The 21,118-nt window shown below is 38.1% G+C and overlaps 1 protein-coding gene across 1 annotated transcript in view; it reads left to right on the forward strand.

Moving 5' to 3' along the window:
* ppp2r5a (protein phosphatase 2, regulatory subunit B', alpha isoform) overlaps positions 1-21,118 on the forward strand; it is a 58,314-nt gene that overhangs the window by 33,147 nt on the left and 4,049 nt on the right. Inside the window, exons 4-12 of the mRNA XM_019346094.2 lie at positions 4,908-5,009; positions 5,126-5,218; positions 12,884-13,014; positions 17,807-17,866; positions 18,733-18,841; positions 19,153-19,206; positions 19,370-19,420; positions 19,510-19,629; positions 20,869-20,996. Coding sequence (XP_019201639.1) covers positions 4,908-5,009; positions 5,126-5,218; positions 12,884-13,014; positions 17,807-17,866; positions 18,733-18,841; positions 19,153-19,206; positions 19,370-19,420; positions 19,510-19,629; positions 20,869-20,996 — 848 coding nt within the window. The remainder of the gene's footprint in view (positions 1-4,907; positions 5,010-5,125; positions 5,219-12,883; positions 13,015-17,806; positions 17,867-18,732; positions 18,842-19,152; positions 19,207-19,369; positions 19,421-19,509; positions 19,630-20,868; positions 20,997-21,118) is intronic.

Raw genomic sequence — 21,118 nt, forward strand, 5'->3', positions numbered from 1 at the left:
ATTCAAATGTACTGCTCTGCTTTATCTTCCGACATAAATGAAGACAAAAAAATAACTGCAGTGCAGGATGCTGTAAACGGCCCAAACAACAATCAGGAAAAGAACTGAGAAAATCCATCCACAATATAAGGTTTGCCATTAACATACTGCTGCATGGGCTGCAGTTACATCGTAAGGTTTTAAAAACTGAGCTTTAAAATGAATAGTGGTAATAAAAACCGAGAGAGGCCGACGGTGATCATTCCCCTTTTTTTAGGGGCTTGTTCAGATTAAATAGAACAAGAGACAAAGCATTAAAACATGTTAAAAACACAATAGCCTTAATAAACCAGAGTAGTTAGGACCCGGAAGAAGAGTTCAACTGTCATCACTTAATGTAGATATTCTATCCGTTCTTTAACTTCTAGTTGTTGAACAGAAAGTTATTCTTTACCCAGATGGTTTAAAAACAGATTACCTAGATTTTCTAGGGTTTGCTTAAACTTGCTAGGTCCAGTATATTAAATTTTAGTATTTCTGGTTCCTGTGCAAATGAACCCAAATGTGGTTTTCCATGTTACCTCTTGGAGCAAGTGATGGACATCTTTCCCTATTTTCTGATATTTTAGAGGCCATATTATGAGTCAGTGAACAGGGAAACATAATCTTTTTTTTCTGTTTGGCTTAGAAACCAAAATACACTGGATACTTTGGGTCTGGCAGATATTGAATGCTTTTGTTTCGTACTGTTCCTAAGAACAATCAACCTGAATCTCCAACTGAGGAAGTATAACATTTTCAGGCTACCTATCGTTTGTCAGTATTTGGCTAAAGAATGCACAAGATGCTTGATGTAAAGGAGTTTCAATTGCCAGGTGGTGTTTTCATCTGCACAGAAGCAGCTACACAACACTATCAGACTTCTTTTAATGAAACAGGAAGGACACACAGGCAAATACCAGCACAGTACAGGAACAGTGGCGAGCTGAAGGGCTCATTCATCCTTGAAGGGGATGGGCTGTGGCATCACCGGATTGAACGTCATACATTCCTTTCAGCTAATAGTGAAATTAGACTAAAATAGTAATGAAATCAAAGCTGGATCATCTGGATGTCACAGTAACCTAAGCATTGTTATTGAAGGTTACCATGCTCAGTGGACACTCCCACCAACTCCGTATAAGGTCAGAGAGACTTGGCCAGAGCTTCAGCCGACACAAATCCTGTAAAAACCTGCATAAATTAAATCGGCATTAATCCAATATAAAAGATGTTCAGCATTTTTTAAGCCCTTTCTTTATCGTAAAGTAGGTTCGGTAAAATCTGTTTTAAAAAGTGTTGTTCCTATACCCCTTCACCAAACAGGACACATGTAATCTGATAGGTATTGGAGCCACTGTCTTAGGCTACAAAATTTCTGACAAATAAACACCAATATTTCATCTCTTAGAAGTGGGGTGGAGAATTTGCTGGCTGTCCAGAGTTTTGTTTGCTTGTCCGAGTTGAGTAATTTAGATTGCTTTCAGGCTGTTGCTCCATGGAGAATACAAAGTATACATTTTGGCTATTAATCGAAGTGAAAGAGATTGTACTGTTGCAAGAGCAATCATCATTTGTTCATGTTCTTGGGGCATGTGCTTGAAGCTTTAGACTATAATCTAGTCATGTGCATTGTGATTTTATTTAGAAACGTTTTAAGGGGCTTTAAAACCAAAGGCAACCCTGAGACAGCTGAGCAAGTCATGGAAGGGAGCTTCACACGCACGAAATGAAAAGTGAACGTTTTTCCACAAAGACGCTGACCTACAAAACATACATCCAGTGAGATTTTTAACAGTGACAGAGATGGAAATTTTGGCAGCAATCATTTCACTCTGAGAGAACTGTTAATTTTGTCCATCTCAGCATTCCTGCTTTATAACTTTCCTCAGGGGATCACAAGAAAAGTCTGCATTCACAAGAATCACAACAGCATATAACCACAGAAAATGTACATCTCTGCTACACATATTTAACACTTTTTTCCTATGTGCTTTAAAAAACCCTCTCTTCTTTGTATTTTGCTTCCAAGGACCCTAGGGTTTCTTTCTTTTTAGTTTTTTATTTTGGACATTCACTCACTTTCAGTCCTTGTACCTGACCATTTTCAGAGGAATGTTTTTTGTTTTTTTTAAAGCACTTAACTATAAATCATTCAAGCATAAAAAGGGCACTTAACTCAAGGAAAAACTGCACACAACAGACAATTTGGCAAAGAACCAGATTTAAATGATATATTTAGGCACTTTGTTACCAGCACAAAAACAAATTTTGTTTTCATGACAGGCCATTTATTTGGTGGAATCAATGATAAATGGCAAAGATGACGCAGTTTATCAGGCAGAAAACTTGACAGATAGAGGCATGGTGAGCAGGTTTTCCTTTTAAATCTTTTTGGGGGAATGGACAAGTACAGGACAAAAGAAGTGGCAGGCCCAAAAATTATCTACCACAGATGAAGAGCAAAAGGCTGACGTATCTCAATTTGCACAAGAACTGGCCTGAAAATCAGGAGAAACTGGTCTTATGTAGTGGTTAGTTGAAACTTGAGTCCAAATAAATCATAATCAATAATATACTAAGGAGGTCACTGTGATACAACATGCAGTACCATCTGGGAAGCATCTGGTTGGCAGTGGCTTCATTTCTCGGCATTACAGTGATCCCAAACACACTGCCAATGCAGTAAAAGCATACCTGGATAGAAAAACACAGTGGAGCCCTATGAGTCATGGTTTGGCCTCCCCAGAGCCCGGACCTCAACATTATTGAAGCAGGGTGGGATCATCTTGCACATCTTAGTTTAAGAAACTTGTGCAGAACTGCTGCTTTGGATGGACCTGATATCGGTCAGGAGTCAATGCCTATGTGTAAGGTCACATTAATTTTGTGGTGGCAAAATTATAAAAGCCAAAAAGACTTAAAAAAAGGTCGGATATAGTTGTTATAAGGAAGAAGTGCACTGTAAAAAATTAGCATTAGAATTTTAATTCTTTTTAAATGTCAGTATCAGTCCAGATTTTGGCAATCTGTAGATCATTAATTACTATATAATTACAACTCTTCATTCCTCTTGAGGTATAAAATGGAAAACTTGTGTAAGCATAATTGCAGTTTTGTGTTTGGGAATCACAACCAATCAAAGTGCTGTAACTCTACTATATCTATGCTATTCTTCTGGGACTATAACAGAGTCCCAGAAACCGAGCGAGGCTCATAGATTGTAGTATCAAATCCATGTAGAATGTGGTTAGTTGATAGCATTGTGTAACAGACCTTAATTATATGTTCTAGTAAGATATCAGTAATGTTCCAACTTGCTGTGTAAATGTAATAACGGCATTTGGATGGAAAGTTTTCAGTGGATTACTGAGCTTGTCAGAATTTGGGCTACTGTCTGGTTTCAAATTTCTTTCCTGCCTTCCTTTCCCATTAGTGTCAGTTGGATTTTCCAGCTGCCAATAGTTAATTTGATGTTGTCTTTATCACTTCAGCGTGACAGTGTGCATCCAATCACATAATGCTGGCTTTTCCAGCACCCTGCTGCCCTGTGTGTCACTCTCAAATTTACTCTTGCTAAAAATAACAAGGTGACGGTGACCTGTCTACCGGTGATTGTCTCTGCTACAGAATTTTAATAAGGGGTTGCAACTCATGCAGAATTGGCAGCGTTTTTTTGCAGGTGCTGTCCTGTATTGGCAGCAGAAGTACAAGTATGAAAATAAAAAAAATTAGGATAAAATTGTTGCTTTTTTTCTTCATTTTTACTACAAATCTCTTTTTTCTTTTTTCCTTTTTTGCTCTTGTGTTATAACCAAGCATAACCTTTTCCTTTACAGCAAAGCCCCCCCCCAAAAAAGCTCCAATTCAGTCACTGTTCAGACAAGATGACTAAAGCTTAATTTATACTTCTGCATCATTCTGTGTAGAGCTCACAAGGTAGTCTGTTCAAGGGGCAAAGTTTGCAAAAGAGGCAAAATTAGGGATTCAATTACAACATACCTTCAGTGTAGATTTAACACACAGCATTGATCTAGAGGAAATAAAACTCACAAGGTTTCCAACGCTGGTCCTGTGAAAGAATATTTTACTGTTATTCTGAGGCTGAGCCCTCATTTCATCTCTTGCATTGGGGACAGACCAGCGAGACAGGCTTCGTGGTCAAAAACATTGACGCTCCCTGTGTTGGCCAGCACCTTCACTTGGTTTTTAATTATATTTAAAGATTAAGGATTACATTTAATAATTCCATGATATTTCAGTTAAAAAATAATCATTTTAAACAACCAACAACCTACACAAACCTACCTGAATGCCTTTCTCTACTGCTCTTTTAGCTGGCCTGATCTTATCTCTAAGATCTTATCTCTCCAATCAGGCCATACAGCAGTGGCCTATAATTTATTTTGGTCCACCAGGTAGCATCAGTTGTTTGATATTTAGACAAATTATCTGTACCTAAACTCAATAAGAACTTTGTCACACTACATGATGTTCATTGACACTACTTCACAATGTGTGATTGAAAAAACAAATTAATAAAAAAAAACAAGGCGGGGTGTGGGGATTAGCATTAGTGAAAGCCAGTTATAGTAACAGATTTTGAATAAGGCTACAGGTAGCTAGTATCAGGAAACTAAATGCATCGTTGGTTCAACACAACAAAACTTTGTGGGAAAATGGAGACGTGAAAAAAACCTGTAGACATAAAAAGCTGAGAGAAGCCAGAAAATCCAGGTCGCACTGTGAGAAGCTTAGAAGTAAAGAATATGTGTGAATAATGTTGTGTTCTTCTGCTGCATTGTATTCCATGTACTCCTTAAATGTTTAACCCTCGTCTTTCATTTGGTTGGTTTTTAAGTTAATGAATCTCTACCTTTCCCATGCAGATCTGCACCAATATTTTCCGGATTCTCCCACCAAGTGAAAATCCGGATTTTGACCCAGAAGAGGATGAGCCGACTCTGGAAGCTGCATGGCCTCACATACAAGTAAGGATCTTGTGTTTCACTCTCTGTTTCGAACCTCTCTGATTTAATACTTTTGTGTCACAACCTCTACAAAATGCATATTCCTATTTAAATTGGAATTTTTCTTGATATTCCAGCTGGTCTATGAGTTTCTTCTGCGCTTCTTGGAGAATCCAGACTTCCAACCCAGCATTGCAAAGAGATATATTGATCAGAAGTTTGTTCTGCAGGTGGGTTTTTGTTTGTTGAAAAGAGAGTGCATTGAATTATTCTTTTTATTTATTTTACTGATTGCAAGTAGTTGTGGAGACCTGCTGCTTTGATGTGATTTCATAGGTTGCCTCCCATCAGGTAACCTGTCTCCAAACTTTCATTGTCCAACTTAGACTGACTGCAGATGCTTTCAGGCATCAGTTGAATCCAGTTGCTAACTTGGCTTCATTCAGTGGAAGACTGATAGCACACTGACTCTGTGTTACTGCCATTTTGACACAAAAAAGTCCCTTTAAAGATGGAAACTGACCTGCAGACCTTTTTCAAACGAGACGTCTTCAAAGAAATCATTTCCAAAGCAACAACGTCTAAAGTGGTTCAAAAGTTGGCAACACTAGAGGAAAAGGAGCAGTCTCCAACCACTGTTTTCATTAGTGTAGTTGTAATATTAAAGGCCCCCTCCAAAGAGCACTTCAGACAACTTTCATAATGATGATGATGTAAATAAGCAGTTTCTAAATTAACCTACCAAAACCAGGTTATAGGGATTTAACAAAAACAAGAAATTGTGTGTTTAGGTCAATAAATTAGAACCAGACAAGATAACATAAACCTTGTGTGAACCCTTTAACCCTGTGAACATTATGTGTGCAGCATTGCTACAACACAACAGTTGCAGCTTTAGCAGTTGTAACCTTTCTTGACGAACATTTTTCTGATGTCGTTAATATAGAGTTCACTGATTCTCTCCACTTCTATGTTATTGACCAGTACATGTTACAAAAATGAAAGTGCCATTGTGTTTCAGGTCTTGTAGCAATAATTTGGTCCATGATAATTATTTATTTGCTTTGTTATTTAACATATTCACATCATAATTCGAAATGAACTCCCTTTGATGCGCTCAGTCTAGCGGTAGGGTAGGTTGGGTACCTGATCTCTGCTCAGCTGAGAGGTAGGAGACTCCAGGATGGCATTTCTCTTTTGGAATGTTTGAGAGCACCTCACTGCAAAAAGAGGTGGAGAGGGAGAAAGAACAGACACTTATAATTTTTGCGATTTTTGCTTGAATGTGACAAAAACTATTGATCAGGTAATTTTTGCAGCCATTTACAGATTCTGCTAATTGTTACAGGTGGTGTCTCATCTTACTGGAGTTTGTGTGCGTGATTAAACATAACAAGAGTCATTAAAGCCCATTGTGATGTGTTTTGGGAGTTCACAGGCTTACAGTGCTCTCTGTAGATGAATCAGACTGTTAATATGTTGCAGCTCGTCTCCATGTGTCCTGGATCTGTACCCACCTACTGCAGGAATGTTTCACTTCTTGCGAAGCAGCAACTAAAAGGAACCACAAGGTCTGGAATGCTGGCTGGGGCACATCCGAGGTGCCTGCTCTGACTTTCCATGATGCGAGTGTGTCGTTTGTGAGCTTTAAATAGCTGCCAGTTGTTTACTCTTCAGGAAAGCGTACTGTGGTTGAAGCAAAGAGTGTGGGATGGATGTATGGGTGGTAGTAAAGGCAAGGCTTTGTTAGCCCTTAGCATAATACACACACGGAATGAGACTGGGTATTCAAAGATACTTCTAAGGTGCTCATAAAACACAGACGAGGCTTGGAGAGCTAGAGGAGGAGATGGAGGTTCACTAGTTTTGGTCAAGAATATTTTCTCTCTGGAAGGAAACACATGATCAAAATTATGAGCTTCCAAGACCACACCAGGAAAAATTCTAGTTATTGTGTCTTATACTGATAAAACTTTTTTCCTTTGTACTTTGAACCAGTAGCTGTTACACCTTAGCTGTTATACCTACCTAAAATAAACCCTGCAGTTAATTTGCTTTCTATTAATATTTCACATGTTTCTATTATTGCATCACTGAACGTCCACACCCTTTTCACTCGTTAAAATGGGTGTGGACTATAGAGAAAATAAAACACAGCAGTTTAGAGTGAGGGGGAAAACAAACTGATAAAAAGAAATGCGTGTAATGCTAACTGTTAGCTTGTGGTTGGAAAATTTGGGGAGTGCAGTTCCTTATGACTGAATTCTGCCGATCTTCTTGTCCCGGTGGTATGGTGTTTCAGTATGTTGGTTTGGGCTTTTCTGTTACATGTTTACATGTTTTCCCTGTACTTGCGTGGTTTACAGCGTTCTGTCATAATTCAGTCATGGTGTGTAGGTTAATTGGTGATTGTAAATTGGTTTTATGTATGGATGTAAGACTATATAGCTGTCTGTTTCTCTGTGTGACTCCTGTAATCAATTTGCAGTATGTCCAGAATGTAACCAGACTATTGCATAGAGATGGCTCGCAGTTCAGTGACTTGATAGATGGTTACATTCATAGCTTATTTATGAGGAGTTTGATAGTATCTGTCGTATTTCCTCATTGCTTTTGTGTTTTGACCAGAATGACAAAAACCACTCGGGTCAAAAAAAGGGTACAACTCGGCCCTGTTTAAATGCTTGCAAATTGTTGAAATTAGAAAGAAGGAAGGCGTAAATTTTGTAATATTCTCAGCATTTTGCATATTGGAAACGATATGTAATAAGATTTTAAGAACTGTTAATTTAACATGGTTAGATTTATAGTAGTTAACTGACAAAGTAATTTTCTCAGCCTGGTGTAGCAGAGCAAAGTAAGGTGGTTAACCCAAGGAGCCATGCCACAGCATTTCTGCAGTAAACTGAAGGTGGAAAAACTGAGACATGTTGGAAGAAAGTGTGCTGATTTTTCACAAACATCGCAGGGTCATCATCTTCATCTAATTTTTAAAGTTTTCATCGTCGTCTGGCAAACACAAAATCAGTCAGAATTAAATACAAGTGCTTTGTGGCAATCAACCAACACCTACGGCATGGTATGTAACCAGTTAGAGGTTGCTAAAAATAGAAAGCAGAACCCCCTCTTATATGTCAAAATAGTACAAGTGTACCAAAACTGAAAGTGAGAGTTCTGCAAAAGCACCAAATCCTGAAGAAGAGTAAACAATACTAAGAAAAAAACCCTAAAATAAAACAATCTCATGTAATGTCCCAACTGTAAAAGCAAACAATAACCAGTAGTTAGTAAAAACAATAGGATTTGCAAACGTGACGTACATGAAATGGTTTGTATTTTTACAGTCTTAAACAACCAGTTAGCCTGCTAAGATCGAGTGAGCCTGGGTGAGTTTGATACCAAGCTGTGTCCCCTCTCTAGAACCCCAATTTTAAAGAGGTAAGAATACTGTGAAAAAAATCTAATAAACTCACAGTATGAGTTTATATCACAGTATGTTACTCACAGTAGAACATAGTGCAAATGTAAAATTTTTCTGAGATATTTTAATATTTCTAGCAAAAATATGAACTGATGAAATTGATGGCAAGCAACACATTTCAAAAAAGCCTGGATGTGGGCAGTGAGTTATGTGTTATGTTTACAAATCTTTGTGTTCTGCTTTTGTGCAAAGTTTTTTGGGGGAATTGGGCTTGCAACTGCATCCTGACTGGAGGAGTCATGTCAACAGATATTTTAACAAAATATCTGGAGCTTCATGCTACAGTGGTGTCAGTTCATTGTGACATTTGGCACAGCTACATCATAAATCATTTTCTTATGGCTCAACTACAGCTGCATTTATCATCTCAGATCTAAAAGTGTTGATAATATTGTTTTTAATTTATATGTAGCGCTACCTTTGATTAAAATCACATGTGACAGTGTGACTTGATGTTTTTAATCGCACACAAAAGTGTGGTCATCTTAAATAACCAAAACAGCTTGTGAATACAGATGGACTAATTGTTTGAAGAGTCCTCTCACCACGGGTCACAGGCAGGAGGCAGATGGCCAGAGGAGAGGAGGAGGCACTAATTAAAGAAGTGAGAGAAACCTCAAGTATGAGCATGGTGCAATAATATAATATCCCTGTTAGCAGCTACACGTTGCTGTTTATTTGACAATCAATAAGGACCTCCGAAACGCCCAAAAACTGAAGTCACATCTGCTAACACAGGGTGCCATGTCATTCTCATGCATTACAGCTGAGCCGTTAATGTGACATTGTCCAGTCAGTGTCAGTGAGTGCCTGAGGTTTTATACGCAAATAGAAAGCTGTTGTTTCACTTGAAAGTCATTGCAGTCCGTTTTTAACTCATCTTGCATGTACAGTACGTCTCTGTTCATGTTGTCTCCGTATACCTGGACAGGTCTATCAGAGGGGCCAAGTTTCTTAACATGTACACTAAATTCAGTAATAACTGGTTTCCATGGTTGTCATCTGTGCAGACTCATAATATTGTCATATATTTCTTTACATATTCAGTGGTTAATGAAATCATATCTGACGTAGACATCCCTTTTTTGTGGAAAAATACTCCTGATGACTTTATCCAGTGTGTCACCCTGTCATTGTTAAATATTGATATTACCTAAGGCACAAACAATATGTCTGAATAGCATGCTTTCATTTCATAAAAAAAAAAAACCCTCCAATGTTCACATCCACATAACATTTTGTCACCAATAGTCGATCTGTGGTAATAAAGTTCAGCTGAGAGATCCGAGCGATTAATTTTCTGTCAATCAAGTTATTGTTTCAGCCCTGCTGCTGCACCGACCCCCTCGGGGTGTTTTCATGGAAACGACTAATCACTGTTTTGGCTTTGGCTTATAAATAAAATATTTAGTTACAGTTACATAAGTTAACATTTTTCATAACATACATTTATCACAAAGTAAACATTAGAAAGTGTGGATGGATAACCTTTGAAAATGACTCCTGACAAATTGATATGAAGCAGTCCTGCTTTAAAGAAATCAGCACAACATCCTGCAGATAGTTTGGATAGCTATGTTGGAATTAGTGTGTCGATTTTCTGTGATTTACGTATATTTTATAAATTTGTACTCCACTGAATCCTCACCGTAGTGAGTCATGTTTGCAGTTATGCATGTGTGCTGTGTCTGCATTGCTTTGCCTTGTTATGTGAAACTGTTAAAATTGGACTCGGGCTGACGAAATCCTGAACAACAGAAAAGAGAAACGACTTCAGAAACAACTGAGTCTGTACATATTAGGGGAACGCTAGATGTGCTGTTGGTCCTATTGTCCCCCAAACACTGCTGGGGTGTGACTGCAGAGGACGTTACCCCACTTTAGCAGTGCTAGCCACCCCACGTAAAGCACAATGCATGGCCCAAAAGCAAAAATCAATCAATAATAGTTAGTCTCAAAAATGACAAATTTAATCTCCACTTTTTGACTTTTTTCTCAAAATTTTGACTTTAACTATTCTTAACGTTACACAAAATCTAAACTATATAATATGTAAAGGTATCCATTAGTTGAATATCTTGCATTAAGTACATTAACCAGCTGGTGAAGGCACTGTAAAACTATATTGTAGATTTGTGAGTGTCAGAATTTTAGACCTCCTGTTACCTCAGCATCCTGCTGAAAGTGGTCTGACCAGTTACTTTCCTTTCAAAATAAGTCAAAGTAAATTAAACCGAACAAACATTTCATGGTCCCTAGTTTGTCTGTTGTATCACATGTTTAATTGTAATATATACAGCTAAAAGTTTGAAACAAACTGGGAAATATGGGAATGAGCAGGATGTGCTCTGATGAACCAGAGGAAAGCCTAATAGCTAGCTGCTCATTTGCAGCATAGAGAAAGCGGTTGTGCCGTTTAACAGCCAGATTTTTGGTTCAGAGCTGAATGAATGTGAATCAGCACCGTGCAGAAGAACAACATGTGAAACCCTTTTTCTGGATATAGTTAAAAATAGATTTTCAGCTCTGTCACCAAGGTGCTGATGACATGCTAGTGGAAGATGAGTGCCATACCCCGAAGCTGATCGGAGCCTGAAAACACTCCATTTGAACTCGGTGGCATCGGCTTGGCTCCCTTCAACAGTATTGTAATAATGAGTCATCACATGTTACTGCAAGTGGCTGCTTTACACCAGGGCTCTCAAATCTGTTTAAATGATAGAGAATTCACTCATAAGATGTTGGTAGCTGGTTAAGCACCTCCTGTGTTATCTCTTATGTATATATGTTTGCATAATTTTAGGTGACAGCTGGCTCAGTGGATGTAAGTCACTTTAATCTGTTTTTAATAATAAGATGTGTCAAGAGACAATGTGGCAGTGTGAAACAGTCACTTGATGTGATGAAAGCCATGAAGAATTATAACCTGAATATACACCACTCCCTTTCTTTACACAGAGTGGGTCTGCTGCTTTACTCTGTGAGCAGTTTGACTGTAAACTGACCCTTTTTTGTGAGGAGTACCTGCTCTGCACCAGACAACATACAGAAATAGCAAGTTGATTACCTAATCATAGGCAGTATGTCAGTTGATAGCCACTACGACATCATATGATTTTTAGAATTATGACTATGAGGGCGTTGGTTTTCTTTCACCAGAAGTGAACATCTTTAGATGAGTGGGTAGACTTCTAAGTTAGCTACCTTGAGTAGCGATGTGCTGCTGAATGCAGTTAAGGGTGCACTATTTTTGGCCATCAGGAGTACTGTGGAGTGTATCCAGAAGGATCCTTTATTAACTGAACACCTTTCTTACTTCCAGCTAGTAATATGATGCAAAAATTAAGATGAGCAAGAACGAAACAATTACCCAGCTCACTTTCCTCAGTAGGGCAAAAATGATACACGGAAATAAACAGTTCCCTAGAATCTAAAAATACTGTCCAGCACTAATAATCTGAATGGGTGCAATGCACAAGCACACACATAGCTCTGCTAGTTAATGCTAAGTAACAGACTAGAACTAGAACTTCACTCAACAAAATGCGCGCACACAGAATAAAGAAGTCCAGTTTAATGACCGGGCTCCAGTTATATCAGGACAGCTTTCAATCTGTGTGGCCATGCCCCTAACTCGGTTCTCCAGGGGGGGAAAAAAATGCTGTTATGAAACTATCCAAAACACAAGCTTTGCATTTTAAAAAAACAAACAAACAAACCCCCCAAAAAAAACTTCAAAAATAAGCCGTAACACAGCCAAGAGGTTCAGTTCAGTGGGTCAGTAAAAGCAGCCACGCCCAGTAATGCATGATTTTAGGTCTTAATGTAGTCTAAGCAGACGAGTTATAACTATTAGTTATTAAGAAATAATAGAAGTTACCTTTAGCATTACCAGTGGAGTTTAATGGGGCTGACTTGCTTTAAGAGACACGAGATCCTGGTAATTTGTGTAAGACATTGTGTGAAGTGTTTTGTGTTTTTGGTTTTACAGCTTGTTTTTGCAGCCCTGAAGTGACCAGAAAAAAACCCTTTTGCCTGTTTAAGGTTGTAAGCTGTAACCTTAAGGAAGGGTAATAAATACACAGAACTACTATCACAGTGTGTGATCTTCACAATATTTTAGTATTAAGAAGAAAGCATTACATATTTATGAAATACAAAATTGAGCCACACTGCACACCGGAGGCAGTGTATTGAATGAGTCATATAGTAGTCGCATTCATAGTGTGATGAAATGCGTCATGAACTCAACTCAAAAGATGACTAATTATATCTTACCGTGACTATTATTAATCACGTCACAGCATTTAAAAATATAAGCTTTTGTGTCCAACCAGTGACGACCACCAACCGACCTTCAGAAGGCCTAATAATACTGTGCTAAGTGTTCAAGTGTTTGTCTTTGTCTTTAAAGTTGCTGGAGCTGTTTGACAGTGAGGACCCAAGGGAGCGGGACTTCCTAAAGACCATCCTGCATCGAATTTATGGAAAGTTCCTGGGATTGCGGGCCTTCATCAGGAAGCAGATTAACAACATTTTCTTGCGGTGAGTTAACAGCAGGTAGAAAACGTGTCTTAGTTCATATTGTTTTCCTTTCATGTGGTTTTAAAGAACATGAGGCAGAAAATCACCCAAAAAACACACCAATTGTGTATATTTCTGTTCTGTGTCCTGTGTACTGTTTGTTTGTATATGTGTCTTTCTGGCTGCTGTTACAACCAAATTTCCCCTTGTGGGACAATTAATGGATTATTCTATTCTATTCTATTCTATTCTATTAAGCAGTAACCACATGCATACAAGAGGTTGGTTTTAATGATCAGAAATAAGTTATCTTAAATATATGCACATCGGTCATTCATGTGTGTAGTCACCTCCCAGAGGCCCATTTTGAGCTGGGAAAGTCCCTGTAATCAGAATGTCTCTAGATCCAAACACCTGTTCCCTGTATTTGTTTTTACCTGTCATTAGCCAGTTGCTCTGAGTTAGACTAGAGACTTGGCCTTCTGGGACAGAAACCAACAGGCAGTAGCTTACCATGAAGTACGTAGTCTTACACAAGAACTTTCTCGGGGGACTAAGCTTTTGTTTCAACCCGATAAGCCAGTCACTAAATTTAGTTAAGGTATCAAAAAGTCTTTTGGGATGTAATGCAAATTAAGGGCATATAAAATAGACCCAAGAACATCTATAACTTATTATGCACTGTCTTTTTAAGATAATTTTTGTTATACTTACATTTTTAAAAAGAGTGAGAAGAAAAAGAAGAACTGTTAATGGATAATTTTGAACAGGTGTATTATAGCACTTCACTGGGTACATGTAACCCAATTTGATCTCTAGTGAGTTGGGCCAGGAAAGCAGCTGCACTGTAAACCCCTATGGAAACCCCCCAAAAAGCACCTACATTTTTTGGGTGTCACTAAACAGACTAGAGATGGCACGATACCACTTTTTTACGTCCGATACCGATACCGATATCATAAATTTGGATATCTGCCGATACCGATATGAATCCGATATAGTGTGTTTTTTAATCAATAAAACTGTTTTTTTTTTTCATATCTTGCTGCATTTTGTATAAGTTCATACTCAAGTTTAAATAAACAACAACATTAAAGCTATTCTGTTATACCTGTATGTAAAAAATACACTGCACCCAAAATATTTTATAGTTCAGCAACACTGATCAATCTAATAAACTTAAACCTACTCCATCCTCCCTATTCTGGTATTTTAAAGAGTACTTAGCAGAAATATTAAGCAACCTAACTAATAGGGTTGCAAACTCCCAGCAAAAAAAAATAGGGAACCACCCCCCACCCTCCACCTCATGATGCTTAATCGATGTAATCAACTTTAATTTGATGCAGGGTGAAAAAAAATGCACAGAATTAAATTATTTTTCAAGAATAATTAAATAGATTCAACATCTTTCTTCAGCAGAATTGTAGAATTCACAGATGGTACCTTCCCAAAGGAAAAAGTACTATAGCTTACTAGGGTATATTAGACTTAACAGTTACTATATACAGTAATGGACTTCTATACATTTTACATCAGATTAAAACTTTGGGTGTAAGATTCAGATAATTATTTATTAAAAGCTAGACATTTTAAATGAGAATAAGAAAGAAAAGTATGTCTTTGTGCCCCCTTTTCCCTGTTCATGCCCTATCGGCCCCCCTGGCTAAACTTTACTAGATCCGCCCCTGCACAGTTACCAGCCGTCAGCTACGTAGAAAAGGATCCTGGTGTAGAAAGTAATATTAAATAAATTCTAACAACAGCTTATCAAGCTTAAAGGTGCTGCTGTTGTTCAGCCGCTGGTTTCCTCTTTCTGGTGCAAAGTGGACCAAAAACAAAGAAGAGAGACAGACTCGCGACAGAAAAGCCGATCAGCTGATCATTAAGCAGTTTCACGATTGAAGTAGTCGCAGGAAGGTGAGGGAGAGAGAGAGGCAGTCGCTCCATGTATCGGTTGTTTAACTTAACATGGGTACGCTTTACAAACATTCAGAGATGAACTTACACATTTGCTTTACTTCTCTCTGGGATAACTTCCTCGGAGATGAAATGCTGGTTTGGTAGAGAGGCTACAAATACACACAGCCGCTCTATCACGTGAAGCACACTGCTCCGACATGCTACGGTTATGAGCCGAGTTAAGCTGTGTGGCAAGTTTTGTGAGGTGGGGTTTTTTTTTTTATATTTAATGGATCGGATTATATTTTTAATTTCTCACCGATATCCGATCCAGTAATTTAGGTCAGTATCGGACCGATACGTAATATCGGATCGGTCCATCTCTAAAACAGACTAAAATCTTTCACATTTAATGTTTTTTTTTTTTTGTTGTTGTTTTTTAAGTGAGTAAATGTCAAGATTATTGTGGGGTTTTTTTTTTTTTTTTTGTTTGTTTGTTTTTTACATTTAGCAGGTTATCTTAAAGACACAAAACCTTTAAAGATTGTTTTCATTTTGTTTTGGGTTTTTTGTTTTTTTTTTTGGTTTTAAACAGACATAAAATTCAAGTATTTTCAATTTTATATCTGATTTAAACAATGTATTTAGATCTGATATTTTTCTCTACAGTTTCAAGAATAAGAATCATTCTTTACTTTCTCTTGTGTAGTATTGGGAAAAACGCAAAATCATGAATTTCACAGAGCCAGTCAGTGGGCTCAGTTGGGTCCTCTGGTAGGCTGAATGTTTTAAGCCACTGCTTCTATTAAAGCACATTTATTTTTGACTAAACAAAACAAGAAGAGACACAAAACCAATACAAACTTGTTTGGAGGTATTTTATTCCCTCATTAGATATTGTATTCAGAGGTTCCGGCCTCCTCTCTTTAACGGTTCTTCCATATAAGTTCGACCAAATATGAAAAAAGTTCCCAACTGATCCCCAAACAAATGACGCTAGATGGCCTCCCTTCCCTGAGTCTGGTTCTGCTGGAATTTCTTCCTATTAAAAGGGAGTTTTTCCTTCCCACTGTCGCCAAAGCGCTTGCTCATAGGGGATCATCTCATTGTTGGGGTTTCTCTGTGTTATTGTAGGGTCTTAACCTTACAATATAAAGCACCTTGAGGCAACTGTTGTTGTGATTTGGCACTATACAAATAAAATTAAATGGAATTGAGTTGAAAATTGAACCCATTAAAAAATGTACTTGCATACTATGAACATTTTCTGCGCTATGTTATGTGGTGATGTATTCCCCTCTAACACCATGATATTTTGAGGGGTTTATTAAATAGGTGAGAGTCTTGGTTTATTTGGTACTGCACTTCTGTCAGTGATGCAAATTCATCATCTGACTGTTAACGAGAGGATACGGATAACCATACAGACAACCCCCTGGGTTCGTCAGCAGAGACTTTACATTACAATTCACTGAGTGCACACCCGAGGCTTTGAGCAGACTTCAAAGAAGTGCAACAGGAATGACTTCTCGACCATCTTTACTCCAGCTCTCCACGTCTGCACCAGAGGTTTAAGGTTTATAGCTCACAGAATAAGCTGTCCCCAATAAAATCCAATAAATAGTCTTCTGACAAAGTAATAAGCAGTATACAACAAATTTATTAGAACCAAACAACAGCTACCCTAAATTAAAAATTTTCTAAATGCCAAAATCATGTTGTGTAATGGTTAATTTACCCATATGCACAAGCTCTTTAATCAAAATTATATTTTTAATGGTAAAATATAATTATTGTTGTTGTCCATCAATTTTTAAATTAGCTGTTTTATTTCTTTTAAAAAAGCAGAAAAATGGTAAAGTTAATTTTTTTTTTCTTTATTAAGATACCAAATTGCAGCAATTCATTCCTGAGCAGGCACATTACTTTTATTGGCTGAATGTTATGTTTGACTAACTTCTCAGAGAAGTCCAGTGTGTCAGCTCAAATTTGGATATATTAAAAAAAGTAACTTCATTTGTGTAATAAATACAATTGTTAGTTTTGAACAAGTGTTTTTTTTTTTGTTTTTTTTAATATAGATTTTTGAAAAACTGATGAGCACTATATTCAGTCAGTTCTTTTAAGTTTTAGTGTTTCTGGTCTGTTCAGTTGACCACCTCTTGCACAAAGTGAGCTAAAGTCTTGACTCAGATTCACTCCAGGCTTTAAACACCAGGAGAAGTAAAACGGTTGAGTTGGAGGTGTCACTTACTCCCGGCAGCAGTGTGTTATGTCCTTACTGCTCCTGTTGCTGCGTGACAATGAGCTTCAGATGATTGAAACAGGGGACACTTGATGTCATTTCCAACAGGCAAGGTGGCAAAACGGGTGCACCCACTTTGACCATCTGCCATAGAGGATAAAAATAGTGCCACAGTTGTCAGGCTCTGTCTGTACATACCAGGGCTGCACAGCTAGATGGAAATGTGTTACCAAACAGAGGAGCTAAATGATGCATGGATCATTTACTTACATAAGAGCCTCCCAGTGTGAAGCCAAATATGTTTGATTTTTCCAGATAATTATTAATTCCCTGCGTAGATTAGACTTAAAGAATTCGCTTTTTCTTTTTGGCCACAAGTATGCAGGAGATGCCTGTTTTCTGTGGGTTTAGTTTTAGGCTCCAATCATAAATTAGCTAATTATAAAGGCTATGATAGTATAATTTTGTAGTATTCTTGATTAGGAATCATGAAATCTCAGTGTAATGGTACTTACCCGACTTGGATCCCAAATCAGAGTGATAGCATTTGAAAGGAGCGCAGCGTTGGGAGCGGTGCTAATCAATTGTTCTGATCAGGGTGCTCTGCTTTCACAGTTGTGACGTGTTTGATAATTTCCATCGTCAATGTGTTTGCTGCTGTTCCAGGTTCATATATGAAACCGAACACTTCAATGGAGTTGCTGAACTGTTAGAGATCCTGGGAAGGTGAGTGACAAAATGTTGTGTGATGTAAAGTTACACAGTACTGTACACTAAAGCTGATCATCAGACTCGTTTATTGATCTATGAATTGAATGAAATTGTAACTTCTAAGAAGGATTTCTTTGTTATATAAGATGTTAAACTCATAAAATTCTCCCCAATTCATAATAACCACTACTCTTCCTATAGTATTGGTCAATTCTAGTCACACTTACAGTGATCAGCTAATGGGTTTTCATCAAAATTGTGCTCAAGGTCACATACAACATAACCTGCGTGGACACCATTTAAAATTTCACCAAATCCTTGATCCTGATGTGTTGAACAACAATTTTAGCAAAGTCGTTAACATCACTTTCTCCATGTTGATAAATTGTGCATGAAAAATCATAGAAATAGTCATGAAATGCTAAATGATGTTATATCTTGAAATATTGTATGTTGCATATTACCTGATAGAAGGTGGTGATGTTGTGGCCTCGCATTAGTAAAACGATCATGTGATGGTGTGCTCACATATTTTCATGCTCAATATGGCCGTGGTTAATACTGACCATGCAGTCATAGCACTCCTGAACTCAGACACCCTCAGTTGGTAGATTAATTTGACCTGGTCATAACTTTTGAGCCCACTTGGACGTCTCAGTGGGTTTTAATCCTCATTGGTTTGTGCAGTACAGCCAACCAGTGACAAGAAAACGCATCACTATCTTCTGTAGTTACAATAACCTGCGAGTTAGTTTTACTTGCTAATGTTGAGTTAAACGGCTCTTCGGGTCTTTTTAAAGCCATGCTCTGCTCTTTTCTCACAGTTCATGCTGCTGTTTTGTGTGTAATCTAACGTTGTCCTGCTGTTTCTCTGTTTGCAGTATCATCAACGGGTTTGCATTGCCTCTGAAAGCCGAGCACAAGCAGTTTCTGATGAAGGTGCTCATCCCGTTACACACAGCTAAAGGATTGGCTCTTTTTCATGCCCAGGTAGAGGAAACTCTTCACCGTATCCTGGAAACATTATTGGGGGTTTTGATTTGTGTCATTGCACAGAAACTGTTAGAGTGTGAATTATGAAGCTGCTTGTCTCAGGAGGATTAAGCAAGGCGATGGTGTAATCTCTGTACTGCAGCACCTTCTAGTGGCTCGGAAATTAAAATACTTATTTAAGAATTCACTGCTTTGTTCAACACAGTGGGGATGAATTAAAATAATTATATTATTTTCAAATGGTGTGACTACTTTGTCTGATGCAATTTTTGGGTTTGTTTGTGTTTATTTTTATCTGTGCTCCTCAGCTTGCCTACTGCGTGGTGCAGTTCTTGGAGAAGGATCCTACGCTTACAGAGCCGGTACTTTTTTTTTTTCTTTAATCATTTCTCCCACTGAAAGCACAAAGACTAGGCGCTATATTTGTCTACACTGCAGAGAAATGTGTTGTGGATGCTAAAAGCAGCCCACTCAAATTGACACGAGAGAGAAAAACTCAAGGAATATTCTGTTTCTTTTTCAAAGGTGATCCGTGGTCTGCTGAAATTTTGGCCTAAAACCTGCAGCCAGAAAGAGGTAGACTGCATGTCTACAAATAGACAACACATTTAAAATCTGTATGCTGCCAGCCACATTTCAATATTCTGCACCTCCTGTCCAATTAGGTGATGTTTCTGGGCGAAATTGAAGAGATTCTGGATGTCATCGAACCAACGCAGTTCAAGAAGATCCAGGAGCCACTATTCAAGCAGATCTCCAAATGTGTGACTAATCCACACTTTCAGGTATGCTTTTAAAAATATTGCAGTATAAAAGTTTATCTTTAAAGCTGTTTTTCACACGCGAAATGTTGTTAAAATCTGGTCAGATTATGGTCCAAAGGTGGTGTTGCTCATATGAAGTACAGAAGAAGGTCTCTGCGCCCAACATGTTCTTACTACAGGAAGTACTGTTTCAGGGTTGAGAGCCAGCACATTTAAGAAAAGTGCATCAAACATTTTTAATATTTGTAATATGTTTTTTGATGGTAGAGGTGGTTTGTGTTAGTAATTTTGTATTTTGCTGGTTTATAGTTTATTAATCATTAGTTAGATGCTGTTAATATTTCAGTTAATTCCGTTTTATTTCTGTAGCACCAGTTTACTACAGCAATTGTCTCAAAGCTCTTTTTATTGAAAGCTACAGACACTACATTTAAGGGAAAACCCCAACAATCAGGTAGCCCCCTATGATCAGCACTTGGTGACCGGGGAGAAAAAACCTTCAACACGAAAAGACTTCCTGTATCACCAGACTGGGTTATTGGCAGCAATATCTTTTAACTGGCTAGTTAGTAACTAAGGGATGTTTCAGGGTGATTTTATTTCTGCAGATTACTTCTGTGACCCCTGCTGTGGTTGTTCAGTAATGGAAGGCTTAAATCACTATATTGGCAAGAACAGAAGTTAAATATTGAAGAGAAATGCTCAGATGGTCTTGTTCTGTGTTTCTGTAGTATAACATGAACTGCTAGTACAGTAGTTAATGCTTTACTTATCACAAGCCACACAAACTGTTTCTTTTGAGAACCGTGGCTCTGTTTAGTTTAGTCAGGGCAGGAAGCAGGACACTCGATGACCACTTGAAAGCTACGAAAATCACCAGACCGTGCATAGACCTTGCTGCTGAATGAATGAATCGAATGTCTGATAAAATTGTGTTGAACATTTGCATTTGCGTTCTTTGATTCAACCTATAGGCTGCAGTGCACATGTAAAAGTGGTGTAAAACCCTTAATGAAATAAGAAAACTGAATTATGTTTAGCCTGAAGTGTCTTAGAAACCAACAGCTTTTCTTGTGTTATCATGACTGCTACATAGAAATTACCCATGTAAAGCTGGATTTATGCAAGAGGCACATGTCTGAAAGGGCTTTGGTCCCCTACTTTCTGAGCATCATTAACTAGGACACTTCCAAATTCCAGTCAGCTTTCATTGTTTTATTTTTTTAAACTGGAGTTTTTCTTCTTTCTCTGTGTTTGCAGGTAGCAGAGCGGGCGCTCTACTTCTGGAATAACGAGTACATCCTCAGCCTCATCGAAGAGAACATCGACAAGATCCTTCCGATCATGTTTGGCAGCCTGTACAGAATCTCCAAAGAACACTGGAATCCGTATGTACCGTGACCGCCGCATGCTAGAGAAAATTGTCATGCCACGAATAAAAGTCAAAGGACCGCTTTCAACCACATCTATGAGAAATGTGCACTGAAACCTGCTGCTGCGTCTGTGTTAA

The sequence above is a fragment of the Oreochromis niloticus genome, linkage group LG15, assembly GCF_001858045.2.
Source record: "Oreochromis niloticus isolate F11D_XX linkage group LG15, O_niloticus_UMD_NMBU, whole genome shotgun sequence".
In the NCBI taxonomy this organism is placed as follows: domain Eukaryota; kingdom Metazoa; phylum Chordata; class Actinopteri; order Cichliformes; family Cichlidae; genus Oreochromis; species Oreochromis niloticus.